The sequence below is a fragment of the Hemicordylus capensis genome, chromosome 2 (assembly GCF_027244095.1).
Source record: "Hemicordylus capensis ecotype Gifberg chromosome 2, rHemCap1.1.pri, whole genome shotgun sequence".
NCBI lineage: Eukaryota > Metazoa > Chordata > Lepidosauria > Squamata > Cordylidae > Hemicordylus > Hemicordylus capensis.
The window spans coordinates 326,934,503-326,955,342 of record NC_069658.1 but is presented as its reverse complement, the minus strand read 5'-3'; the positions used below and the strand labels follow the sequence as shown (position 1 = coordinate 326,955,342).

General features: G+C 47.7%; 1 protein-coding gene across 10 annotated transcripts in view; it reads right to left on the bottom strand.

The window, feature by feature from the left end:
- Nucleotides 1-20,840, bottom strand: part of SLC38A3 (solute carrier family 38 member 3) — a 199,322-nt gene that overhangs the window by 34,605 nt on the left and 143,877 nt on the right. For 5 of the 10 annotated variants that reach the window (XM_053295181.1, XM_053295179.1, XM_053295178.1 and 2 more), the window contains 7 exons: nt 18,625-18,786; nt 18,119-18,198; nt 17,127-17,227; nt 15,760-15,884; nt 14,699-14,843; nt 12,975-13,078; nt 3,134-11,164 (listed from right to left, as the gene is read on the bottom strand). In XM_053295181.1, coding sequence (XP_053151156.1) covers nt 11,060-11,164; nt 12,975-13,078; nt 14,699-14,843; nt 15,760-15,884; nt 17,127-17,227; nt 18,119-18,198; nt 18,625-18,786 — 822 coding nt within the window. In that variant the 3' untranslated portion in view covers nt 3,134-11,059. Of the gene's footprint in view, nt 1-3,133; nt 11,165-12,974; nt 13,079-14,454; nt 14,603-14,698; nt 14,844-15,759; nt 15,885-17,126; nt 17,228-18,118; nt 18,199-18,624; nt 18,787-20,840 lie in introns of those variants that run through there. The other 5 variants (XR_008315959.1, XM_053295183.1, XM_053295187.1 and 2 more) reach the window with 4 other exon arrangements.

The following is a 20,840-nucleotide window of genomic DNA, read 5'->3' as shown; positions in this document are numbered from 1 at the left end:
CCTGGAGGGCGACCCTGTTGTCTTGGGGCAGCGGGAAACGGGCTCCCCTCTCCTGCAAATCTCCGCGCTGGCAGAGCTGAATATGGCGCAACACTGGGCCAGACCTGGGAATTTTGAACGGGTTTAAAGGTCTGTCCCAGAACCCAGCGCGGATGGCTGGTTTGGGTTGGGGTGCTCCTGGCCAGCTGTTAAGGGCAGCCCCAAGAAGGGATTCTGGAGAAGCCAAGTGCTATTTTATACCCAGAAGTTTTGGGGAAGGGGGACCCAGACCCTTTCCCTGGTTGGGGGGGGGGGAATTTGCTACCTAGCCTGACTCATGAGAAGGGCAGTCTGGGAGCACTAATGTCAAATGTACTAGGTGATACTCTCATACATGCCTCCCATTATCCCACGGACAACTCTCTTGCGACAGCTGTAGGGGCTCTAAATTGAGCCAGGATGCTCTATGGAGGAAAGCGGTGAGGATGGGTACCTCAGCAACTGCTTTCCAAATCTTGGTGACTGCTGCCAAGTAGCTGTCAAACAGTGCCCCCTGCCTGCCAGCCCACCCATGTGTACATATGCACTCTTGCCTGCATGAGTGAAGGGCAACCCCACTGTCCTGGAAACTGGGGCTCCCCTCTCCCATGAATCCCCATGCCAGCAAGGGGTTAGGGTTAGGGTATATATGGCATATGGCACAAAGCTGGAATGGACCCGGAAATTTTGAATGGGTTTAAAGATCCATTCCAGAACTTGATGCTGCCCCTATAGCAAGCCAGGTTGCTGTGGGGAGGGGTACTCTAGAAACTGCTTTCCTTGTCTTGGTGACTGCCACCAAACAGCTGTTGGAGCATGCCCCCTGCCAGCCTTTCCACCCATGTGGCAATGTGCACCCTTGCCAGCACCCCAAAACGTCAACCCTGCTGTCCCGGGGTCGGTGAAAACAGGGGCTTTCTTCTTCCACGATTCCATGTCAACAGATTTGCATACGGTGCAACAGCAGACTGGACCCGGGAATTCTGAATGGGCTTAAAGGTCCCTCCCAGAACCCAGTGTCTCCCCTGTCAGCCCAAATACTTGAGGGAGCGTGCTCTTGGCTGGGTGTAAAGGGCAGCCCCCAAGCAGGGATTCTGGAGCAGCCCAGTTCTATTTTTCTCACGGAAAGGTTGGGGAAAGGGGCCCTAGCCCCTTCCCTGTTGGGGTTTTGTGCTCTAGGCTTACTCATGAGCAGGGCCAGTCACCAGGGTCAGTAGTGCTTCAGTCTTAGGGAAGTGGACTACTGCTGCAAAGATATAGTCACTGCTCCCCCTTACAACTCATGAGAAGTACCATCAGAGGGGAGGAGAAAGGAATGCCATTTTCCCCACGGGTTGCTCCCTCACAGGAGTGACAGGCCATGGGGGCTTTATATCGAACCAGGTTGCTGTGTGGAGGTTTACCCCGGAGACTGTTTTCCTTGTCTTGGCAACTGCCACCAAATAGCTGTCCAGAGCATGCCCCTTGCCAGTCCCTACATCCATGTGGACATGGGCACCCTTGCCAGTGCCTTGAAACAGCAACCCTGATGTCCTGGGGTCACTTGAAAATGGGGGCTCCCCTCTTCCATGATTCCCCATACCAGCAGATCTTCATCCATCATGGTGCACTTGAGTTCTGAATGGGGTTAAACATCCATTCCAGTGTCTTCCTGCTCTGCACACACAGCCAGGCCTTTGGGTGCGTGCAAGTCTTCACTCAGTCTGGGGGTGGGGAGGCTGCAGAGATTCTGTTCTGTTTTCTACCCTGGAGCGTTGGGGGCCCCACACAAGCAAGGGGCCCTTGGGTAGGGTGGGTGGCCTGGCTCAACTCGTGAGCTCACAGTCTGTGGGTTGATCAGCACCTTCACAGCTGAATTGGCCTCCCCGGAAGACTGGCCCATCTGGTGGAACAGGATGTTCATTGGGTCTGGATGGATTGCTTTGGCGGGGTGACCCCTTGCAACATCATCCCAGGTTAGGGTAAGACACACCTCCCCAGCATCCTTTGCCCTCCCTCATCTACATATCCCCTCCTAGGAAGTCTCAATGTTCCCCTCCCCTCCCAGAGTAACAGGGCAATACCCCCTGGATGCCACACACACCCCCCCCGCCGAATTCATGCTTGTGCAGGACTAACAGGGTGCGGGGCTCTTTGGGGGCCACTGGTGCTATTGCTGCCAGAAGAAGCACTGCCATGGTATGGCAGGGCATTGAAAGAGATTTAAATGCCATTGCCCACTTGAGGGCAGGTGGTGTGCTCTGAAAATGCATGACTGCGCTTGGCACGCCCACTTCGAGGTCATGGCCAATTGCAGCCGCTCCACTGCCGTGCCAACGCTTTGCCCACAGTCTAGCTCTAGAGCTCCCTGGGATCGGCCTTGGCAGCCGAATAGCAGGGAAAGGCTACCCTCTACTGCAACTGGAGTTTCGTTGGCCGCAGTTTGATGAACGTCTGCGATGTGATTTACAGTTCCAAATTGAAACCGCAAGTTTGCCAACTTCCAGTTTTGCATTACATATGAACCGGGCCTCTTTGTGTGAAGAACATTTAAATAGTTTCCAATACGCAGCACTCTTATTGAGCTAGGCAAGCACAACAACTAGGTCAAGATACTTTCTCAAGTCCCCCCTCCCCCAAGCATATACTCGTAGCTGACCATTGCTTTAGGTTTTCTAAAAAAATTAATGTTTATGGAGAATCATGGGATATTTAGGACTTTTTGATCATGTTTCAATTTCATTTGAAGTTTGTGCCAGTTTGCTGAGACTGACTGAATACAGTTATACAGTCATGAGACTGATTGAGTACAACTATGCTCTGTATAGCCTTGCAGGAAATAGAGACTGCAAATGAACTCAACATATCCATTTTCATTGGTTTTCAAGTGTTTTATTAAGGAGGACCCACCTTTAATTTGAGGTGCAATCCTAAGCATACTTATCTTAACTGAGCTTCTGAACCCAACTGACATATTTCAGTGTAAAGAAGCTTATAATCAGGACATATGGTATGTTTGGTTTTCACTGTGGAATTGCCTATAGTTCTTTCTACAGGTGGCCAATCTCAATCTGGTTTGCAGAATTTGAATATTCAGTTAACAGACGCACATGCATACACACACACACAATACTGCTTGAGGTTTCACATTTTCTTTATTGTTATTTTTAAAAGATCGATTTCATTTTGAAATATAGATCTAATTTCAGCATATAATTTAAAACTGACCCTTAGTACACGTTACAGAAATAGGACTCTTCCAGACAAACCCTCCCCGCTTTTCATAGACTGACTTGGGACACCATGACAGAGGTTTGGAGAGGGCAGGATTGATGCACACCACTCATCTGCATCCCTTGGGGAAGCTGGGAGGGTCTCAAATAAAGAAGGGGGGAACCAACAGAGATACATTGTCCGGAAATACATTCCCTATGATATACCCAGTTGAGTTTCTTTACAAAGCTTTCTATCAGATGTGGTGAATGACATCTGACCTGCCTGGAGCTAGGCAGCACACTGTGCCTGTTGTCTGAAATCAAAGAAGGCAGACATTTGCCATCCACTAGGAACTTCCAGGGAGTTGTGTTTTTGGGGGAAAAGAAAGGAAGGAGGAGAGGCCTGCTCAAAGAAAATCCTGTGCCATACTTTCGTCACTGTGCTGGTTGGATATACTACTACCACCCCTTATGATCTCCTCTTTCTCTCAACATAATAGACCCCACTTATCTTACCTATCAGCACAGGCACTCCAAACAGCCCAAATAGTATCTGGTTGTATGCAAGCGCTTAGGCATGTGTAAAATAGTTCTCTGGACCACAGCTGAAATGATTATCTGATCTGGTCTGAAATAAGAAGCTGCCCATGCATGCCCTGTGGGTTCACTGCGGCCCCTCCAGTCACATGCCAGTCTTTGCAGAGACAGTTAAGGGCCAATTTGTATGAGGAGGAAGGAAGCCAGTAGTGCAGGACAGTTCCCCATGAATGGATTGGTGGGTGATTGGCAGTCTGAATCCAGAGAAGCAATCATCCACAGTCCAGACGCTGGAGAGGCCAGTCCCTATTCTAACTACTGCTACTATCATTCTAACTAGTTCAGACCGACTATCAGGACTAGCATGGGAGAATGAATTAGGGATGTGCACCAACCAAGTTTCGTGCACTGGTTCTGCGCAGAACCATTGTGGACAAGATCTGAGCCGCTTTGCTCAGGGGAGTGGTGAGCTTTGAGGGGAGTGGTGAGCAGGATATTTTAAAAAGAGGAGAGCAGGTCCTTACCTGCTTTCCGCCACTGCCTGCAGCTTCCTGCTGTGTTGGTGCTGCACCCAAGAACCCACGTGCAGTGCTAGCCCACATGTATAGTCAGCAACACCATGCTGACCATGCAAATGTGCGTGCAAACGCCATGTGCATGCCAGCACCGTGCACGGGTTCTTGGGGGCAGTGCTCTTGCAGCAAGAAGCTGCATGCGGTGATGGAGAGCAGGTAAGGACCCGCTCTCCTCTTTTTGAAGATCCCACTTGCTGCTCCCCTTCCCACGGCACCAAAACGGTTCAGATCTCGTCCAAACGGATTTGGTGCCAAACATCACTAGAATGAGCTACTGATGAATCAAACAGTAAAGGTAGCTGTGAAGCCTCATGGTAGGAAGGGTCATTTCAGTCAGGTACTTCCTTTTGAGCTTTTGATTTGCTAGCCACTTTTGCTGTTCCAGGAGACATCTGGACACATCTCCACTTAACATGAAGGGCTGCTACTTAATCTCTCAAAAAAAGGGGGGGGGGAGGAACAAACATGAATTGTTACTTTTAAAAAACATAGTCAATCTTACATGTACACAGATCTTCTGAAAGTGATATGAGACTTAAAAGGGGGGGGAGCAGTTTCTAGTAGCAGAGGATTGGTACAGGGAATTTCAGTTTTTTTCTGTATTTTTATATTATCCATATTTTTATTTACATTTTAACTTCTGTGTTTTAACATGGTTGATTTTGGATTTGATCTTTTGAGCATATTGCATGGTTTGTCATTTCCCTCCATATAATTTAAGTAACAGACAATAAATAAATATTAAAATATATAAAAGATTGTTCCTCACTCCAAGCCGAAGGGATAATTAAAATGGCCTAACGCTGAATTAAAGTGATAAACAAACAAATGATCAAGTGGCAAAAATAACCAGTTAAGGTAACACTTCTGGTGGGGCCAGACATGCCGCAAAAATGATCTCTTGACATAAGTGGCTGCTGTGTAGTTTCACTCCTCCTTCCACGTCCCATACTGGGAGCCTGGGCCATGACTCACAGACTTGCTGTGCTACACTGCCAGCTTCCTTATCCTTGGCCTCTGCTTAGCAAACCGCAAGCAGTACACACAGAGTCTGAAAGCTGCCTATAACCCACAGGCTGTGTGACACCTGACAATGCTACTGTGACTGGCGGGAGCAGACACAGCAGCTCCCAGCTTAGCACTGCAGTCACATGGGCCTCCTCCTGGTGGCAATCACTCTCGCTAGCCACAAGTCGTTCCACTGGTGGTTGCACAGCCAGTGAGCCATGCAGTTTCTGAACCATGGACATGCTTTGGGTTTGGCTGCCTGTGCTAGCACTGAAGGGGGGGGCATTTGTGCAATGCAGTGGCGTGGTGGACCAGGCCCTTGGTCTGCAGCACCTGCTGAAATCAACGGGAAGATTCTAACTGCCCCCCAATAGGTTAGGTTGGGTAAGAAGGTCATTCTTAGTAGTGTGAGCCAAATATTATCTGCAAATGCATTCTGCCCTCTCCATTTCTCTTCCAACTGGACACCCAGCTGTATAAACAGCCAAATTATCCAGTATTTCACAGCTGGTAGTTAAGTTTTCTGCATAGCTCAGAAGAAGCAAGTCTTCTGGTATCTAGTCCCTCTTTACTGTGAATATTAAATATATACACTATACAGGGTTACTGAGTGCAACAACCAATACATTAAAAAAATCTACTCTTATATACAGTATTTATAAAAAGTAAATTGACCAGCCGCCACCCCAGTACAAAAATACATGTCTCTTATTTGTGTCCATTACAGTATATTTATTAAACTCTAGAAATAATTACGTATGGACTTTAAAATGATTTTTGTAACCACAGTGCTGTAAAAATATTCATCTTGGTTTGCTTCCTAATCACACGCACCACCACAGCTTTGAAATTTAGATGGTGAAGGCCATGGATGAAGGAAAAAGAGGATCTTTCCATATGGCTTTTGGCAAGAAGGGGTAGTTCTAAGTGCTGGTGACAAGACAGAGCTGGCTCCAGGCCTGAGGGGGCCCTCTCCTACATGTGTGGGTCACCTTAAGGTTGCAAAGTGGGCTTACTTGGTGGCAAATATTTCTTTCTTTCTTTTATCAGCAACAGAACTCACCATTTCCACCCTACAAAGCCTCCAATGTAGGGTCATTCTAGGGCATTGTGGGGAAAAGGGCAGCTCCCATTGGTGGCTCCCATTTGGGAAGGCACCATATTTTTCTCCATAATGCACTGAAATAATGCTAGGTTGAAGGCATTATTGAAGGCATGAAGGGAGAAAATGATGGCCAACGTAATGGGGAAGGCTGGGAGAAATGTGCTCACTACAAGTTGGGCCACCCTAGCTCAGGCCATCCAGTGGGAATGAATAAAGTGAATAATCTTAAGCATTTTTACTTGGAAGTAAATCCCATTTGTGCATACATCCCAAGCAAACCAGTTTAGGATCACAGACCATATTCATCTGCTTTTGTCAGAATTAGTACCAATCACATGGTACCGAAGCAGAATGCTTATGGCAACAGGAGGAGTCTGCAAAGGATTTAGGGCCAGAGTCACTGCATGTCTGAGTGTGAGTCATTTCTGACATCAGCATTAGTAGCTGCTTGCTTGCAGAGGTGCGGCCTCCTTAGCCTACGTTCCTCAAACTATGTTTTTAATGTGCTTCCCTGTTGTATAGTTTCCACCCAAGAATGCATACCTATGAGATGTTTTTTTAAAAAGAAATTTGCTCCATCATACCATGTCAATATTTGTTTGTTTGTGTTTAAAGAACGTATGGAATTCTGAAACTCCCCTTAATTTGTGTATGGGAGCACAAAGTGGCAAACAGCACCAAAGCTATCCTCACCCCTTTAAAAGGCTATGGCCGGATTTAGACAAAACATGAAACTGGAGGTCTGTTCACCTCCAGTTTTGCTAGCTGAATTTCTGGACCTGGGAACTGGAGTTAAAAGAAAAAATGGACTCGTGGTTCCCCACCCCTAACTCCAATTACCTTCGGTTTGTAGTGAGTTATGTTGCTGATAACTGCATTTCGGCAGTACCTCCATTATGTCTGAACCAGGGATTGGAGTTTGCCTTTCCTTTGCCTTTCCTCAAACCGGAGTTGAGGGAGGAATTTCCTCCTCGCTTCAGCTCCTATTGGCTGTGCGGGCTGTCTTTCAGGAAAGAAGGAAGCCCGCTCAGCCAGCTTCCCCGCCTCTCTGCAGTCTCGTTGATGGCAGTAGGTCTGAACTCCCCCCCCCCCCCCAGCAGGGGGAAGGGGGCGCGGAACCATGGGTCCACTGGGCCTGCAGTTCCATACGTCGCCTGAACCAGCCCTATGTGCAGATAGTATATTGTTCTAACCCCCTTTCACCTACTTACAGAGGCCACTTCTAGAAGCATGGGGTAATGGCTCCATGCAACTGTATTTTGAATGACAATCAAGAAAGGCTGTCAAAGGGCAAATGAAAATAAAAATATTGGAATAAAGGCAGAGCAACAGCCAAGCAACAATAGGGGGCAATGTAGCTTCACCTAGTGCCTAACAGAAGAACTGATGCAAAATATCAAATTGTAGTAGTAGCTTACAGACCAGGTCACCATGACACATAAACTGGCCAAAAGCTCTATTTCGACACCATTTTGATGCATAATGGTCCCAATCCTGCAGTCCCCCCACCCCCCCATTCCATTCACAGCAGGGATTTTGCATGCACAAAATGGCTATGATGCACACAGAGATTCTGCCCTACAAAATCTCACTCCGCATGGAAAATGAAAGGTCTACTCTTAGCCTTTCCATGCACAAAAATCTGCACAGGATCCTGCCATGATGGGTAACAAAGAAACCTGTGTCGATTGGTAGAGCAAAGCTGCAGATCTGTGAATGTGGAAGTGAGGAAAAGAGTGATTCAACATATGGGCCCCAGCATCATAGATTTTATTCCCAGAAATGCAGCCTATACAGGCTGTCAGCTCTTCTGAAGATTCTGATCCTCATTGGACCTGGAAGGGATGGGGATAGCCCTTAGGGTGCCAGATTTCCTTCTCTGATACAGAACAAGAACAAATGCGATTTTGCTGGTATACACTGAGTTCTGAAATACTGCTAAGTTCTAGAATTGGTATGGCTATTGTAGAGTTTCCAGCATTGCTACATACAAGTGCAAAAATATGTTTTTGTAGGTGACAGGGCAAAGTGCATATCTGAAGTTTCTAAAAAGGTGCAATGAGGCATTCCAGCCTCATGGACCAATGAAAGCAGCATGTTCATTTCACTTGCTGAACAGCCCTGTATGAAAGAGCAACTCCTTTGCTTACTGTAAAATGAGAGAACCCCCTCTTACCTAATGAATGTTAGGTGAAATGTTAGGAGGAGAGCTGGTCTTGTGGTAGCAAGCATGACTTGTCCCCTTAGCTAAGCAGGGCCTGCCCTGGTTGCATATGAATGGGAGACTTGATGTGTGAGCACTGCAAGATATTTCCCTCAGGGGATGAAGTTGCTCTGGGAAGAACAGCTAGACTCCAAGTTCCCTCCCTGGCTTCTCCAAGATAGGGCTAAGAAAGATTCCTGCCTGCAACCTTGGAGAAGCCGCTGCCAGTTTGTGTAGACAAGACTGATCTAGATGGACCAATGGTCTGACTCAGTCTATGGCAGCTTCCTATGTTCCTATTGCCAGCTTGACTCTTTCTCACTTCTGGCTTTCAACAGAGTCTGAGCCAGTGTGGTGTACATGCTCCTTTTGTGCTAAAACATTACTGCAGCTTGTGCCACACCAAGATTATCTCTGCTATGACATCAACCTTCCCCCTTTACATGGGTTGGGAGCAAAGGGATAATGACAGTCACTAATATGTCCCCAACTGGAACAAACTGGGTTCTCTGCCTTCCCTTCCCATAAGCCTAGGTTTTCGGCCACTGAGGAATTTAAAGTACCATGTTCCCAAAGGCTTCTTTTATCCTTTCCCCTTCCTCATGTTTGCCAGGCCCAGGCTGACTTCCAGATGATGAGGCATGAAAAGTTTCAGAGCACTACAAATAAGTGCAAACCCTGTTGGCAGTCCCTGATTTAGGAAGAAGCCATGATGAATATACAGTGTGTGTGTGTGTGTGTGTGTGTGTGTCTAGACAGAATTAGAGAATAAAGATGGAGAAGATCCATCCGTTGCCCCCAAGCCGCTACCACACAAGGCCTCCCCTCCTAATTCAGAGGCACACTGAATCTGTGACCAATCCCACATATATAAAGTTAAGGAAAAGCAGGGACTCAAAGGTAGGCATCTCCTTGCCAAATCCAGGAAAGCTAGCCGCTATATAAATACAATTCCATTGGAATCTCATCCCAGCTACACATTGGAGGAAAAAGCAACATCAGTATGTACAAAATAAATGAATGCAAATTCTCCTAAGCGACTGGAATTAGCAGCAATCAAGTCCTAGCCACCAGTTAGGTTTGCAGACAGGCTCTGTGGCAGGGCTACACTTCCCAATATGAACAGCAACTGCCAGTGGGTGGGAAGAGAGGACACTGTGGTGCCTTGGAGGGAAGGGGAGGTCTCCAGGACGGAAGGAGCTAGTTACAGATGAGAGACATAGAGCCAAAGAGCTTCACGGCCAGAAAACCTTTGGATTACTCCCTGCTGCTTCCCAGCGGAAAGAGGGACTCGATGCCACGGGCACATTCCCACTTCACCTCCCCAGCTCAAGCTGAGTCCTCCCCACGAAGCCAGGAAAAGCTACATTCCCTACAACAAGCCTGCAGCCCTCCATGCCAACCTCGCCACTTTGCCTCCTTTCTCCGCTTCACCAGTCAATATGGTGCATTGGACCCGGGAAGCTCACACAAGCCACCTTCCATCAGAAGGACTTGCGTCTCCAAACCATTTCCCCACCAGCCACCTCATCCAAGAGTTGCGGCTAGCATGACAACAGCAATGAAGTTTGGGAAAGGGACAGAGAGCTGCCTGGAGGCTGGAAACAGCAAGGCTCAGCTGGGAAATGACCACGGAGCATCACATTGTCCTGAGAGAGGAAGGTTGACCATGAGGCTCACAAAGCTCACACCCAGGACAGGGAGCAGAGCAAGTCTGAGGGGGGAAACCCACTGAGAAATCAGGGCTGAGAAGAAAACACCTACGGTTTCAGGAGAGGGGAAAGGGGTTGCCATTAAGACTTTTTAAAACAAGGAATATGCTTTGTTTCATTCCTCTCTTCCTGTGCAAAAGCATTCACTTCCAATTTTAGTCCCAATAGAATGATTTTCTATGAAAGCTGAGGTATGCAGAAGGGCAGCCCATGTGCCCCACATCTCCCAATCAGTGGTCAACCTCAGGTGAGAGCGCTACACATTTGCTCTTTAGCTACAGCCTCCCACTTCCTCCTGCTCACCCCCCACCCGAGTTTTTCAGGCCCCTCAATGTGGGCCAGACACACTGGACCCATAGGGCCGAACAGATATGTCATGGCAGCCCCCTCACCCCTTTGAACTGGCCGCTTCCCCTGCTTGCGATCTCCAGTAGGTGCCGTTGGCCTGGGCCATCCCAGACTGGGAGAGAAAACCAAGCACTAAGAGAGTGAGAAGAATTGGCAGCTTCTGGTGTGGTCTGACCTGCAGTGCCCCCTGGCTCCGGGTGGGTGTGTGGACTGAGTAACGGAACAGCACCCCTTGGCTCAGTGTGGAGCTGGGGACTAGACGACGGTACAGTACTAGCAGAGGTAGGGGGCAGGAAATGTGTCAAAGCCAGCTCAGTCTCCCCAGGCGTTGCTCCGCGTCACAAGGCTCCAGGCCCTGCTTAGTGGCTGCCTCCGCTCTTCCCGCCCCCTGTTGCCCAGTCGATGATGATGAAGCTGAGGCTCATGATCATGAAGAGCACACCAAGACACGCAAAGAGGGCTGCCTGCAGTGGGGAGAGACAGGAGGGAAAGAGAGGGTCACCAGCCGAAAGGAGCACCAGAGAGGGACTTTTGGCCTCAGGCCTTTGGCCCCGCTCCTCATCTCTCCAAAATCTGCAGCAGGGGTGGGCAACTGGCAGGCCACAGGTCTGGCCCTCAAAGCAGCTTTATTTGGCCCTTGGCCACCCTACCAAATCGTAATCCAAGTGTGACAGGGGGGGGGAAACAGGAGCGGAGCAGTAATAGTGTGCATGGGTTCCAAGAACCTATGCTGCTGCCCCCTGTGGCCACCTCCATTCCTTCTGGGGCTGCCTCACTCACCTCTTCTCCCCCCCTACCCCTGCCACCGTGGGCGGGGTCCCTGACCAAGCAGCCCGTGAGGAGGCTGTCCTGCCCCTGCTGCTCAGCTGGCTTCTGCCAGAAGGGAATGAGGCGAGGAGCATACCGCCACTGTTGCAGGCAGGGGCGGGGGCTGCCCGTAAGAACATGGGTCACCTATGCCCTCTCTATGCCACTGAAAAAAACGGCAAGCCTTTCATTTGCTGCAGGAGATAGAATCGGTTTGGTGATATTACGTATGGAATATATCTAAGCTGAAAGAGATTCCTTTGATCTCTTCTAGTCCAGCCTGTTCTCCTGCTCAGCAAAGGAAACTGCTATACCATTGTTGGTATAGCAGTGGCCGCCAGCCACTGATTGAAAACTATTCCAGTTTATCAATGTCGTTAAAATGCAGTGCCTAGAACTGGACACAGTATTCCAAGTGAGGTCTGACTAGCACAGAATAGAATGGAACTATTTTGTCTCGTACTTCACTTCCATACTTCATCGGTCTTTGGGTTTCATATGTGCTGCCCCAGGTGCATCCAAGAGCAGGTGCCCTGTAACTGCGGACCCCTTATTCATAGGCAGTGCTGGCTTTACCTAAAGAGCCTCACCACCTGTGCAGGGGTTGGCTTGTGCTGCAAAATGCATTTCAGGCACATGGACTACTGTCTGGAGGAGGTCAGAGTGGCTCTTGAGAAATCAGAAGTTGCCCCTCCCTTATTTCAAGTAAATTATTGTATGTTTTAATCCTCTGTTGTGAGCCGCCCAGAGAACAATTTAGTTGTTCATTATTTTATTATTATTATTATTATTATTATTATTATTATTATTATTAAATGGCCACAAGCTTATTACTGTGATCACAATAATTTGGTGGCCTAACACTGCAGTTACAAGTCAACAAGAAAGCCTTATGGTCACATAAACAAAATATTCATCAAGGCAGCTAATAACCCCATAGCTATCACTGCCATTGATCATGTGACTTGGTCCACTGTCCCATGACTGCAACCCTCCATCTCCAGACAGTGCTGAGGGGGAACCTGCAATGGTGGAGTTGAGGCTGCTCAGATTGCTTGTCTGTATGCTTGGCATTGGAATTCATGGGTCAGAGACTACTGCCCCAGAGACTGTGGGGCCTTTGCCTTTCTAGACAGCTGGCAACTCCCCAAATGGGAAGCATTCCAGCAAATCCGAGCCTTGAGTGCAGCCCGCTTGTCACTTCCACTGGTACTACCTATAGTAGGGGTTCCCAACCTGTGGTACTCCAGATGCTGCTGGACTACAACTCCCATGATGGAGTTGCAAGTTGGGAACCACTGCCCTACAGTATCAGCCATGACTGACTAAAAGAGGAGGACCCTTGAAGAAGAGGACCTTGTTTCCGCATCTCACAGAGCCCCAAAGACAGCACATTTCATCCCCTTGGACTCCCCACAACTGATCTAGGTTTCTCTGTGACCAGGCTGGATTCTAAGAGGCACATACCAGGATTTTGGGAGTTGATTTATTGGGCTCCTTGTCCTTGGGCATGATCCGGATGTAGAATACTGCTGGGAAGATAAATATCAGGCAGGGGGCCGATGTAGCACCTGAGAGAGACCAGTAGAGAATAGATTTTACATTCTGGCATATTGTGTGTGGTGGGTGGTAATCAGTGGAGGCATTTATTTACTTTGAAACTATCCCTCAGAGGTAGCTCTAACACTGAATGGAGAGCAATTCAAAGCTCTTTAAAAAAATAGCCTCTAGATTAGTCTGATGATAGATGCTGCTATGATAGAACATAGATATTTCTCCCCATTCTTTGAGGACACTGATGAAATTCCCCAGCTCACTTTTTCTGTCCTGTTGCCTGAGCCCTCCAGCTCTTTGTCATTCTAATCCTGAAGTGCTTCAACCTATGGTCCCATGATCAAGCTGGGGCCCTGTTTTCCAAGGATCAAGGCCACTGCCTGCAGAATGTTTGTTTGCTGTGCAATTTCAAAGGGATTTCTTTCCTCCCAGGCACCCAACCACTGTTGATTTTAGACGCAAATGCCAGTCATAGGGTGGGAAATCAATAGCTTGTCTGCCCTCTGACAGGGATGTGGGGCAAGGCCAAGAGCACTGCCAGCATAGCCTTTTCTGTTTTTCTGCAGGAGAAACTAGTGGGGGAGCATGGGTCCCTCTCTGTCTCTCTCCCTGCCGCCCCTCTGAAGTTTGTTCTGTCACCAAAGCCCATTTTTCATAGAGGACATGTGATACTGTAATTGGTCCTTTGGAGTAGATATCTGCCTGCTTTTTCCACAGAAAGGATTTTAAACGTTCCTGGAGAATACTGGAGGTTGGCCACGGTGGAGACAGAGAACTGGGTTGAACGAGTTCTCTCCTCTGATCCATGCATTGGGCCATAAGAACCAATGAAGCAAACCTATCTACCTAAGCATCCCTGCTAACTTGGCAAAGAGGCACCTTTTAACGTGGTGATTCTCTTTATTTAGCAGGGGGAGAGTAACTGGGCCTATCCACCTCCAGCACAGTACCTCCAGTGACTGTTGCTGGTGTCTATCTGATGTTTCTTTTTAGACTGTGAGCCATTTGGGGACAGGGATCCATCTTATTTATTTATTATTTCTCTGTGTAAACTGCCCTGAGCCATTTTTGGAAGGGAGGTATAGAAATCAAATAAAAACAAACAAATATATATTATGCAAGGTGAATTAAGGATATGCAGGCTCCTGCTCTATCAGAGTGCATGGGAAATCCATACAGGGCTGTTTTCACAACCATAGAGGGGCTAGCTTCATGAACCTTACTAATCACTTTTGAAAAATAAAAGCAACCAGAAAACAGGAAGAGAAGGAGAGAAACTGATCTGTTCAGGACACATACCCAGCGGTTTTGCTCGAAGTTTTCAAAATGTTATATATTTTGTATTGCTGTAATAATGTGGACATGGACACACACAAATGTCAAGCTTAGTCAACACAAACTTTTGTTGATATATGGGTGGGGTTTTTTTGGTGGGGGAACCAAGCAGTAAATGAAATATAGGGAATTTAGGGAAAGTTATCCATTATTTCTCCAGGATCAGTGGGAAATTGTACAGTGTTGAAGATGAAATGGAGACTGTTCTAGGGCCAGAAAAAAACAGAGAGATTCTCTGAATGGTATATGAAATCAAAATCAAAATTGAATACATAATAATAATAATGATATGTGAAACTCACCAATCAGGCCAAAGATGCCCAGGATGGAGGGGGCAAAAATAACAAGCAAGTTAATAGATGTCAGCAGCACAGCAGCAATTACAGTATGCCGAATCCAGCTGAAGTCCTTGTCCTGAAACAACATTTGCTGGATGGCACGGCGCACCTGGAGAGCAGGAGGAAGTAATGTCAGACTCTCCTCTTCAGAAGTAGATCACAGCTCTTGAATTCACATACACTAGGCCTTTCTTGGTACTGCCTCCCACCTCATCACAACTACCCTAGTTTGTCCCAGTCTCCTTGCTCCACTGGGTAGTCACAGTCTTCTGGCCTAATGTTCTGATTTTGGACTCCAGTGTCCACTCCTGGTCTGCCTTCAGGTGGGCTCTCTTCTGTTCACATCCCAGCCAGCCCTCCACTAACCTACCAACCACCACGACACACTCTACAGTGTCTTGATTTAAATGGAAGCCAAATACATATTTTTTCCCCCAGCAGCATGACTTGCTCCATGTAGATCCCACTCTCCATGCTTAGTCCATTGCGTGACGCATCATGTGAGTAGATCAGGATTAAGCCCCTCATTTTATAATGGTGCTACTTGTGTGCTTAAACTTGCCCTCAAGCCACATGGGCACTACTTCACACAGGGAGCTAAACATGTGGAAACTATGCTCATGCTGTTCATCCCCAGCAGTAAATGTGCAACGGAGCTAGTACATAAACAAAGCCACCACTTAGTTCCACCACTGCAGTCATGAGACAGTCATGCCTTCTCTCTCTCTCTCCCTTGATTTTTCAGAGCTATTTAGATCTTGTCTACTCCTTCCTCCTACCTGCACCCACAGCCAGAGTTACATAGTTCTTGAGTAACTAGGGGCCCTAACATCTATGGTGTGCACTTTGGGCTCTCTTGCCATTGATTCTCCAGTTCAGTTACCAGTGACAAGGATGGCACACAGTCAAGGAAATGGACTTAAGACCAAGTATAAAATTTTAGTCTGATTTGTAGAGCGCAGCACTGGAAGACTCACAAATCCTTCCATTCACCCTTCCATTAGTTTGCTGAGAAAGGGACTTACCGGGAAAAGAACAATGGGGACTGTCAGTGTCACGGCAGTCAGGACAGCTACTCGCACACACAGGACCAGCACATCAAAAGGGTCCACTCTGCTGTAGGTGTGTAGCAGCTCTGATTCCACCTGGCCTGTAGGACAGGGGACAACCAAAAGCACCACATCACTATTGATCAGGCTTCGTACTTAGCAAGCAGTTTGTTGCCATTGCAGGTTCTTGTTTGGGGCACAACAGAACTGTGTCTTAGATGAGAAGGATGTGAAGGTGCTAGCCATTTCTGCACCTAACTAGGACATCAAGATAAGAAGACTGTGAGCCCTTTCACACAAGCATCTGGGAGTGGCTTTGTGCAGGGGGAAGAGTTCCTGCCCTGGTCCTCTGGTCCTGACAGATGAGCAGAGCCCTGTTTGGCCCTGCAAGCCCAACACACACACAATGATGGCAGCCCCAAGCTTGAAACACAGAAGGTCCTCGGAGGACAAGGAGAACTTTCCTGGCACATATCATGATGCCAGGAGAAAGGAAAACCGCATGGCATCATCAGCTGTCCTCTGATTGGCCGCAAGGGTGGAGGAGATGGGGCCAGTGCTATTCAAGCCATTTTGAGCAACGGATCATAAAGTGTCCTGTGCAGAGCGGCACATTCAGAGATGACAGCCTCTGTAGCCACAACACACAATTACAAACACGGAGGCCGGCTGCTGGGAACACCGAAAAATGCCAAATGCTCCCATGCGATCAAAACTCTGAGGTAGGGGGACTCCTATTCCTGTCCTACATTGGTTAAGGGCTAGGTAGAGGGGATGGGTTACCCTAATTTTCACGATCTGTCTTGTAGGAATTCCTGGGTGTTTTCACAGCCATGACTCCCTGTTTATACTGTCCTTAACCCACTTTTTCATGGTTATGTGTATGAGTCTAGTGTGGGGCAATGGCTGCATCTTGCCAATGCACATGCATCATCAGACAAACAATCAGGAAGGAGGATGTAGCTCAGTGTATGTATGTATGTACATACACTGTTCCATTTTTATACCGCCTTTCATAAGGCATCCCAAGTTGGTTTACAAAAATTAAAATACAATCATATTTGCAATGGAAGGACAAAAGACTTTATTACTAAGGAATTCTCTTGTGAGTGCATGGGATGAGGCCTACTAGAGGCTAAATTGGACACACTGGGAAGGCTGGGTAAAGCCCTGGCACTTTGATGAATTATTCTGATGAATTATTTGGGTACCAGAAGAACATGGAAGGGCCATGTAGAATGCCATACTAGTGGGGTGCTAGGCCCTAAGGAAGTAAGCATAGAGACTCCTTCAAGTCATTCTCAGCCACTGCCCGCCATTTGGGTAGAGCGGAAAAGACTTACCATAGAAAGTGAGGTAGCCAAAGAGAGCAGCCAGGAAGTACATGACATACATGACAGTGATGGAGATGTTGGAGATACACTGCATCTTCTTCTTGGACGGGCTAAAAGACATCCAGAAACACAAGGTAAGGGTAAGAATCCCAGACCATTTAAAAGCTCAAGCCCTGGCACACTGGAATCTCCTTCCCAATGGCTTTTCTACACAACCCTTAACGCAGTGATCTTCATTGCGTGGCCCACGCAGCCCCTGCTGGCAGTCCCTGACTTGCCTCTGCTCCCCTGCACCTTCTGAGCAGTGGCAAGAGGTGGGAAAAACAGGCAGGTGCCTGGTGAGCACCTTCAGCACGCACCTCCGCCATTCGCCGTGGGGTGGGGGGCAATGGGCCAAGCACAGGCCCATTGCAGAAGGTGCGGGCGGGGGGGGCATGCTGGTGGTGGGAGGGGGATCTGGGCACAAACTGGTAGTCCCTGCTGCATAAACCAGTGAAGATCACTGCCTTAAAGACAAAGAAGAACTCAGTTATAATAAAGAGATCCAAGATCTGTAGGTGTCCCAACTTCCCAAGTCCTCCTGCAGGATCAAATTAAACAATACCATCAAAGTTCTGAGGACATGTCTGTCAGCTCAGTGGGGTTCATTTCTTGTTGTTGAGCACTGGGAATTGATGTGCGGGCAACACAAAGGCATGGGGTCTTATCAGTGGCGTTAATCAAAGGGCATGTTTGCTCCTTAACAAAACAAAACAGGCCATTTGCTGGCTGACTGAGGGGCTCAGAGGTCTCTCAAGTGTAAGCGGAAGCCATGGAGAATTTCCCCAATGTACAAAGTAAACAATGTGCATTGTGTGTGTGTACACATTTTGTGTTTTAAAATTTGATCCTGCAACGCCTCCACTCTTCTACATTTGCTTCCCCTCATGCTTTGTCTCTCCCTCCTGCACCCCTTCAGTGTCATGCTGCAGCAACAGATCAGCAACAGACTGAATACTCACTCTTTCAGCTCAGTGTAGATAGGAAGAACCTCAGGGTGGCACACAAAAGCAAATGCCATGATGGGGATGGTGTAGGCTGTCTGCAAACGGTGAAGTAAAGAGAAGAGGGTGAGAGGAGACAATGGGGCAGGCCTCTGTCCCTACAGTCTGTTCTCTCAGCCCCTCAGCCACCCACAGCAAGGTGCCTACCACATGGGGCAGTTGAGCTTTTAGGCAATTAGGACTGGTGACTCCCATGCCCTGAAGAAGTGGGTTCAAGAGTCACCAAGTCACCACCCCCTTGAACAATGTAGGTCCTGCTGTTTGAGGGAATGTCTGAATGTCCCTTCTGAATGTCCCATGAGCACACCATATCTATAACCTGAACTGTGCCTGGTCTCAAAAGAACTGTAAAGATTTGGTTTAACCAGATACAGTTTAGCATTCTCGACAGGAGTCTGCAATCCATGCTAGTAAAGATGTGCTTGTTATTCCCACTAGCTGGATCATGACTCCACCCAGCTGACCTGAGAATTCAGTGTGAACAAGCTTGAAGAACAGATCTCTTCTTCAGCAACTGCAGGGTCATTCTGATAGCTGCTGGTGCTGACTGGTGTGTAATTCAGTTGGCTTGTGGTGTTGACCTGGTCAGGAAGTGGACACGGAATCCGAAAGCTTTTGTAGATGACCTGAGATGGGAATGAGAAACCATCAGTGCTGGTCTCTAGCAACCTCTCAGCTATTATAGTACCATGGCTGTTTTTATTTTTGTTTTTGTTTTAACCCAGGCTGCCTATACAGTACTTTTCCTTATATTGGACTAGCCTCAGCATGATGAGATGATTGGTCTGCAATCCTAAATGCAATGGGACATACTCTGAGCAGACATGCACAGGACTGAGTTGTAAATGACTGTGCTGTCCATACCTTATCAAAGGAAAACATGGCTAACATGAGGTCCACAAGGATAAAGATATTGCTAAAAACATTTTTGAGAATCCCGCAGGCTTATCTAAGAATCCCAGGAATTGCATGTTCCACTGGCAAATACCCTACACACCTATCCCCACCCATCTCCAGCTGAAATGTGATTGAAACCACAAATGCAGTGTGCCTGGGCAACTCAGTAAGCAGGCTCTAAATGGCTTGCATTTATTCTGTTTTCCAAGTTTATGATTCTCAAGCCAATCTCATTCAAAAGGCTTGACCCTGTACCCAATATCAGTGACACCAAGAACTTGCCATCTTTGCATATATGAAGCCTCAGTAGTACAATGCAATCTAAATTAACAGCCTAATCCGAAATGCTGCAGCCATAGCAAATAAGTGCTCAGGGTATGCTTCATTGATGCAATGACATTTTATCATATTGCATTTTAATTGTGTGTTTTTATTGGAAGCTGCCTTAAGTGCCCAAATCTGTTTGAAAAGGTGGGATAGAAATTACATTAAAAAAATAGTGTTGCATAACAAGCTAACCTATAGTTCTGTAACAGCAGAGCAACCATTGACAGATGCAATGCAGTCACAATTGGCAAGGCAATTACATGGCACAGAATTGGATGACAAGAGGAATGGTGAAGGCAAGGATGGAGAAGACTCCCAAACACGGCACTCGAAAGGCATTTTGGCTGCAGAGCTGGCAATGTAAGCACAGTTCTACATGCCCAACATCTGGCTGCAACCCTTCACAGTAAGGATTACAAGCGACAAATAGCACAGCAGGGTGGACTTGCCCCAGCGTGAATCACACTACAGCTCTATTCTGCAGGATATCACAGCCACACATATTTATAGGACTGGAGTGTTAGAAAAAAGCTTGATTTCCCGTTTGATTCTTTTAGTGCATGCCCTATGAGGAGTCAGGATAAAGGATGTGATTATTATGAGCTATGAACACTTCCAGCTAAGCAGTTTTCAAGCGGCAATCCGTATGCAATTTATTTATTTCAGTTTAAAAACCTGTCCTGTCTCAAAGGTTTGTGGGCAGCCTGGAAGGGCATGAAAGCGAAGAAAGACGTTTACCCTCCGGCTTTGCTTTCAGCCCCTTCCCAGGGTGTCCTTGTGAGGGTGTCTCTGAGTCATGGGCACAGCTACTCTCACAGAGGTCTCCGCTTCTGCTCCCAGCCTTCTTCTCCTGTCACCCCCATGAAGGCACAAGGCTTCGTCACCCAGAAATAGATCAGTGTTGCTGACAAGGGAGCGAGAGTGCCATGACGTGTCTCTCTGGCTGTTGCCGAAATGGCCGGGGCAGTCGGCTTGCTGCTCAGTGTGACAGCCCAGCAGCACTTGCAAAAACTGCAGCCCTTCACGCTTAGCAGCAGCAGCAGCAGCAGCAGCAGCAGCAAATACAAAATGCTGCTCCTTGGCCAGCCTGCCAGTGCGAGGGGAGCCTGGAAGAGGCATTCCAAGGCCAGGTGCCAGGGCTGGCTAGACCAGGTTAAGGGTTTCTAAGGGGAGGTTCTAGTGGGAAAGGTGCCTGTGAGTGGACAGGGCTTGACACCAGGCAACATGCGCCAAAGCTTTGTTGACACTGAAGCGAAGTGCAAAATCCTGTCAACAAGGATCTTCTTTTTCTCATGAACACTGCAGTTTGGAAACTGGACAGAAGGAAAGAACCAAAATCAAAATGTAAACATTTACAATCCAAATGAGAATATCCATAAGCATTTCTACTCTCAGAGCAGAAAGGTTGTCAGGGGGCTTTTCAGGCAATTAATTTCAGTGGGAAGCGGACAGGAGT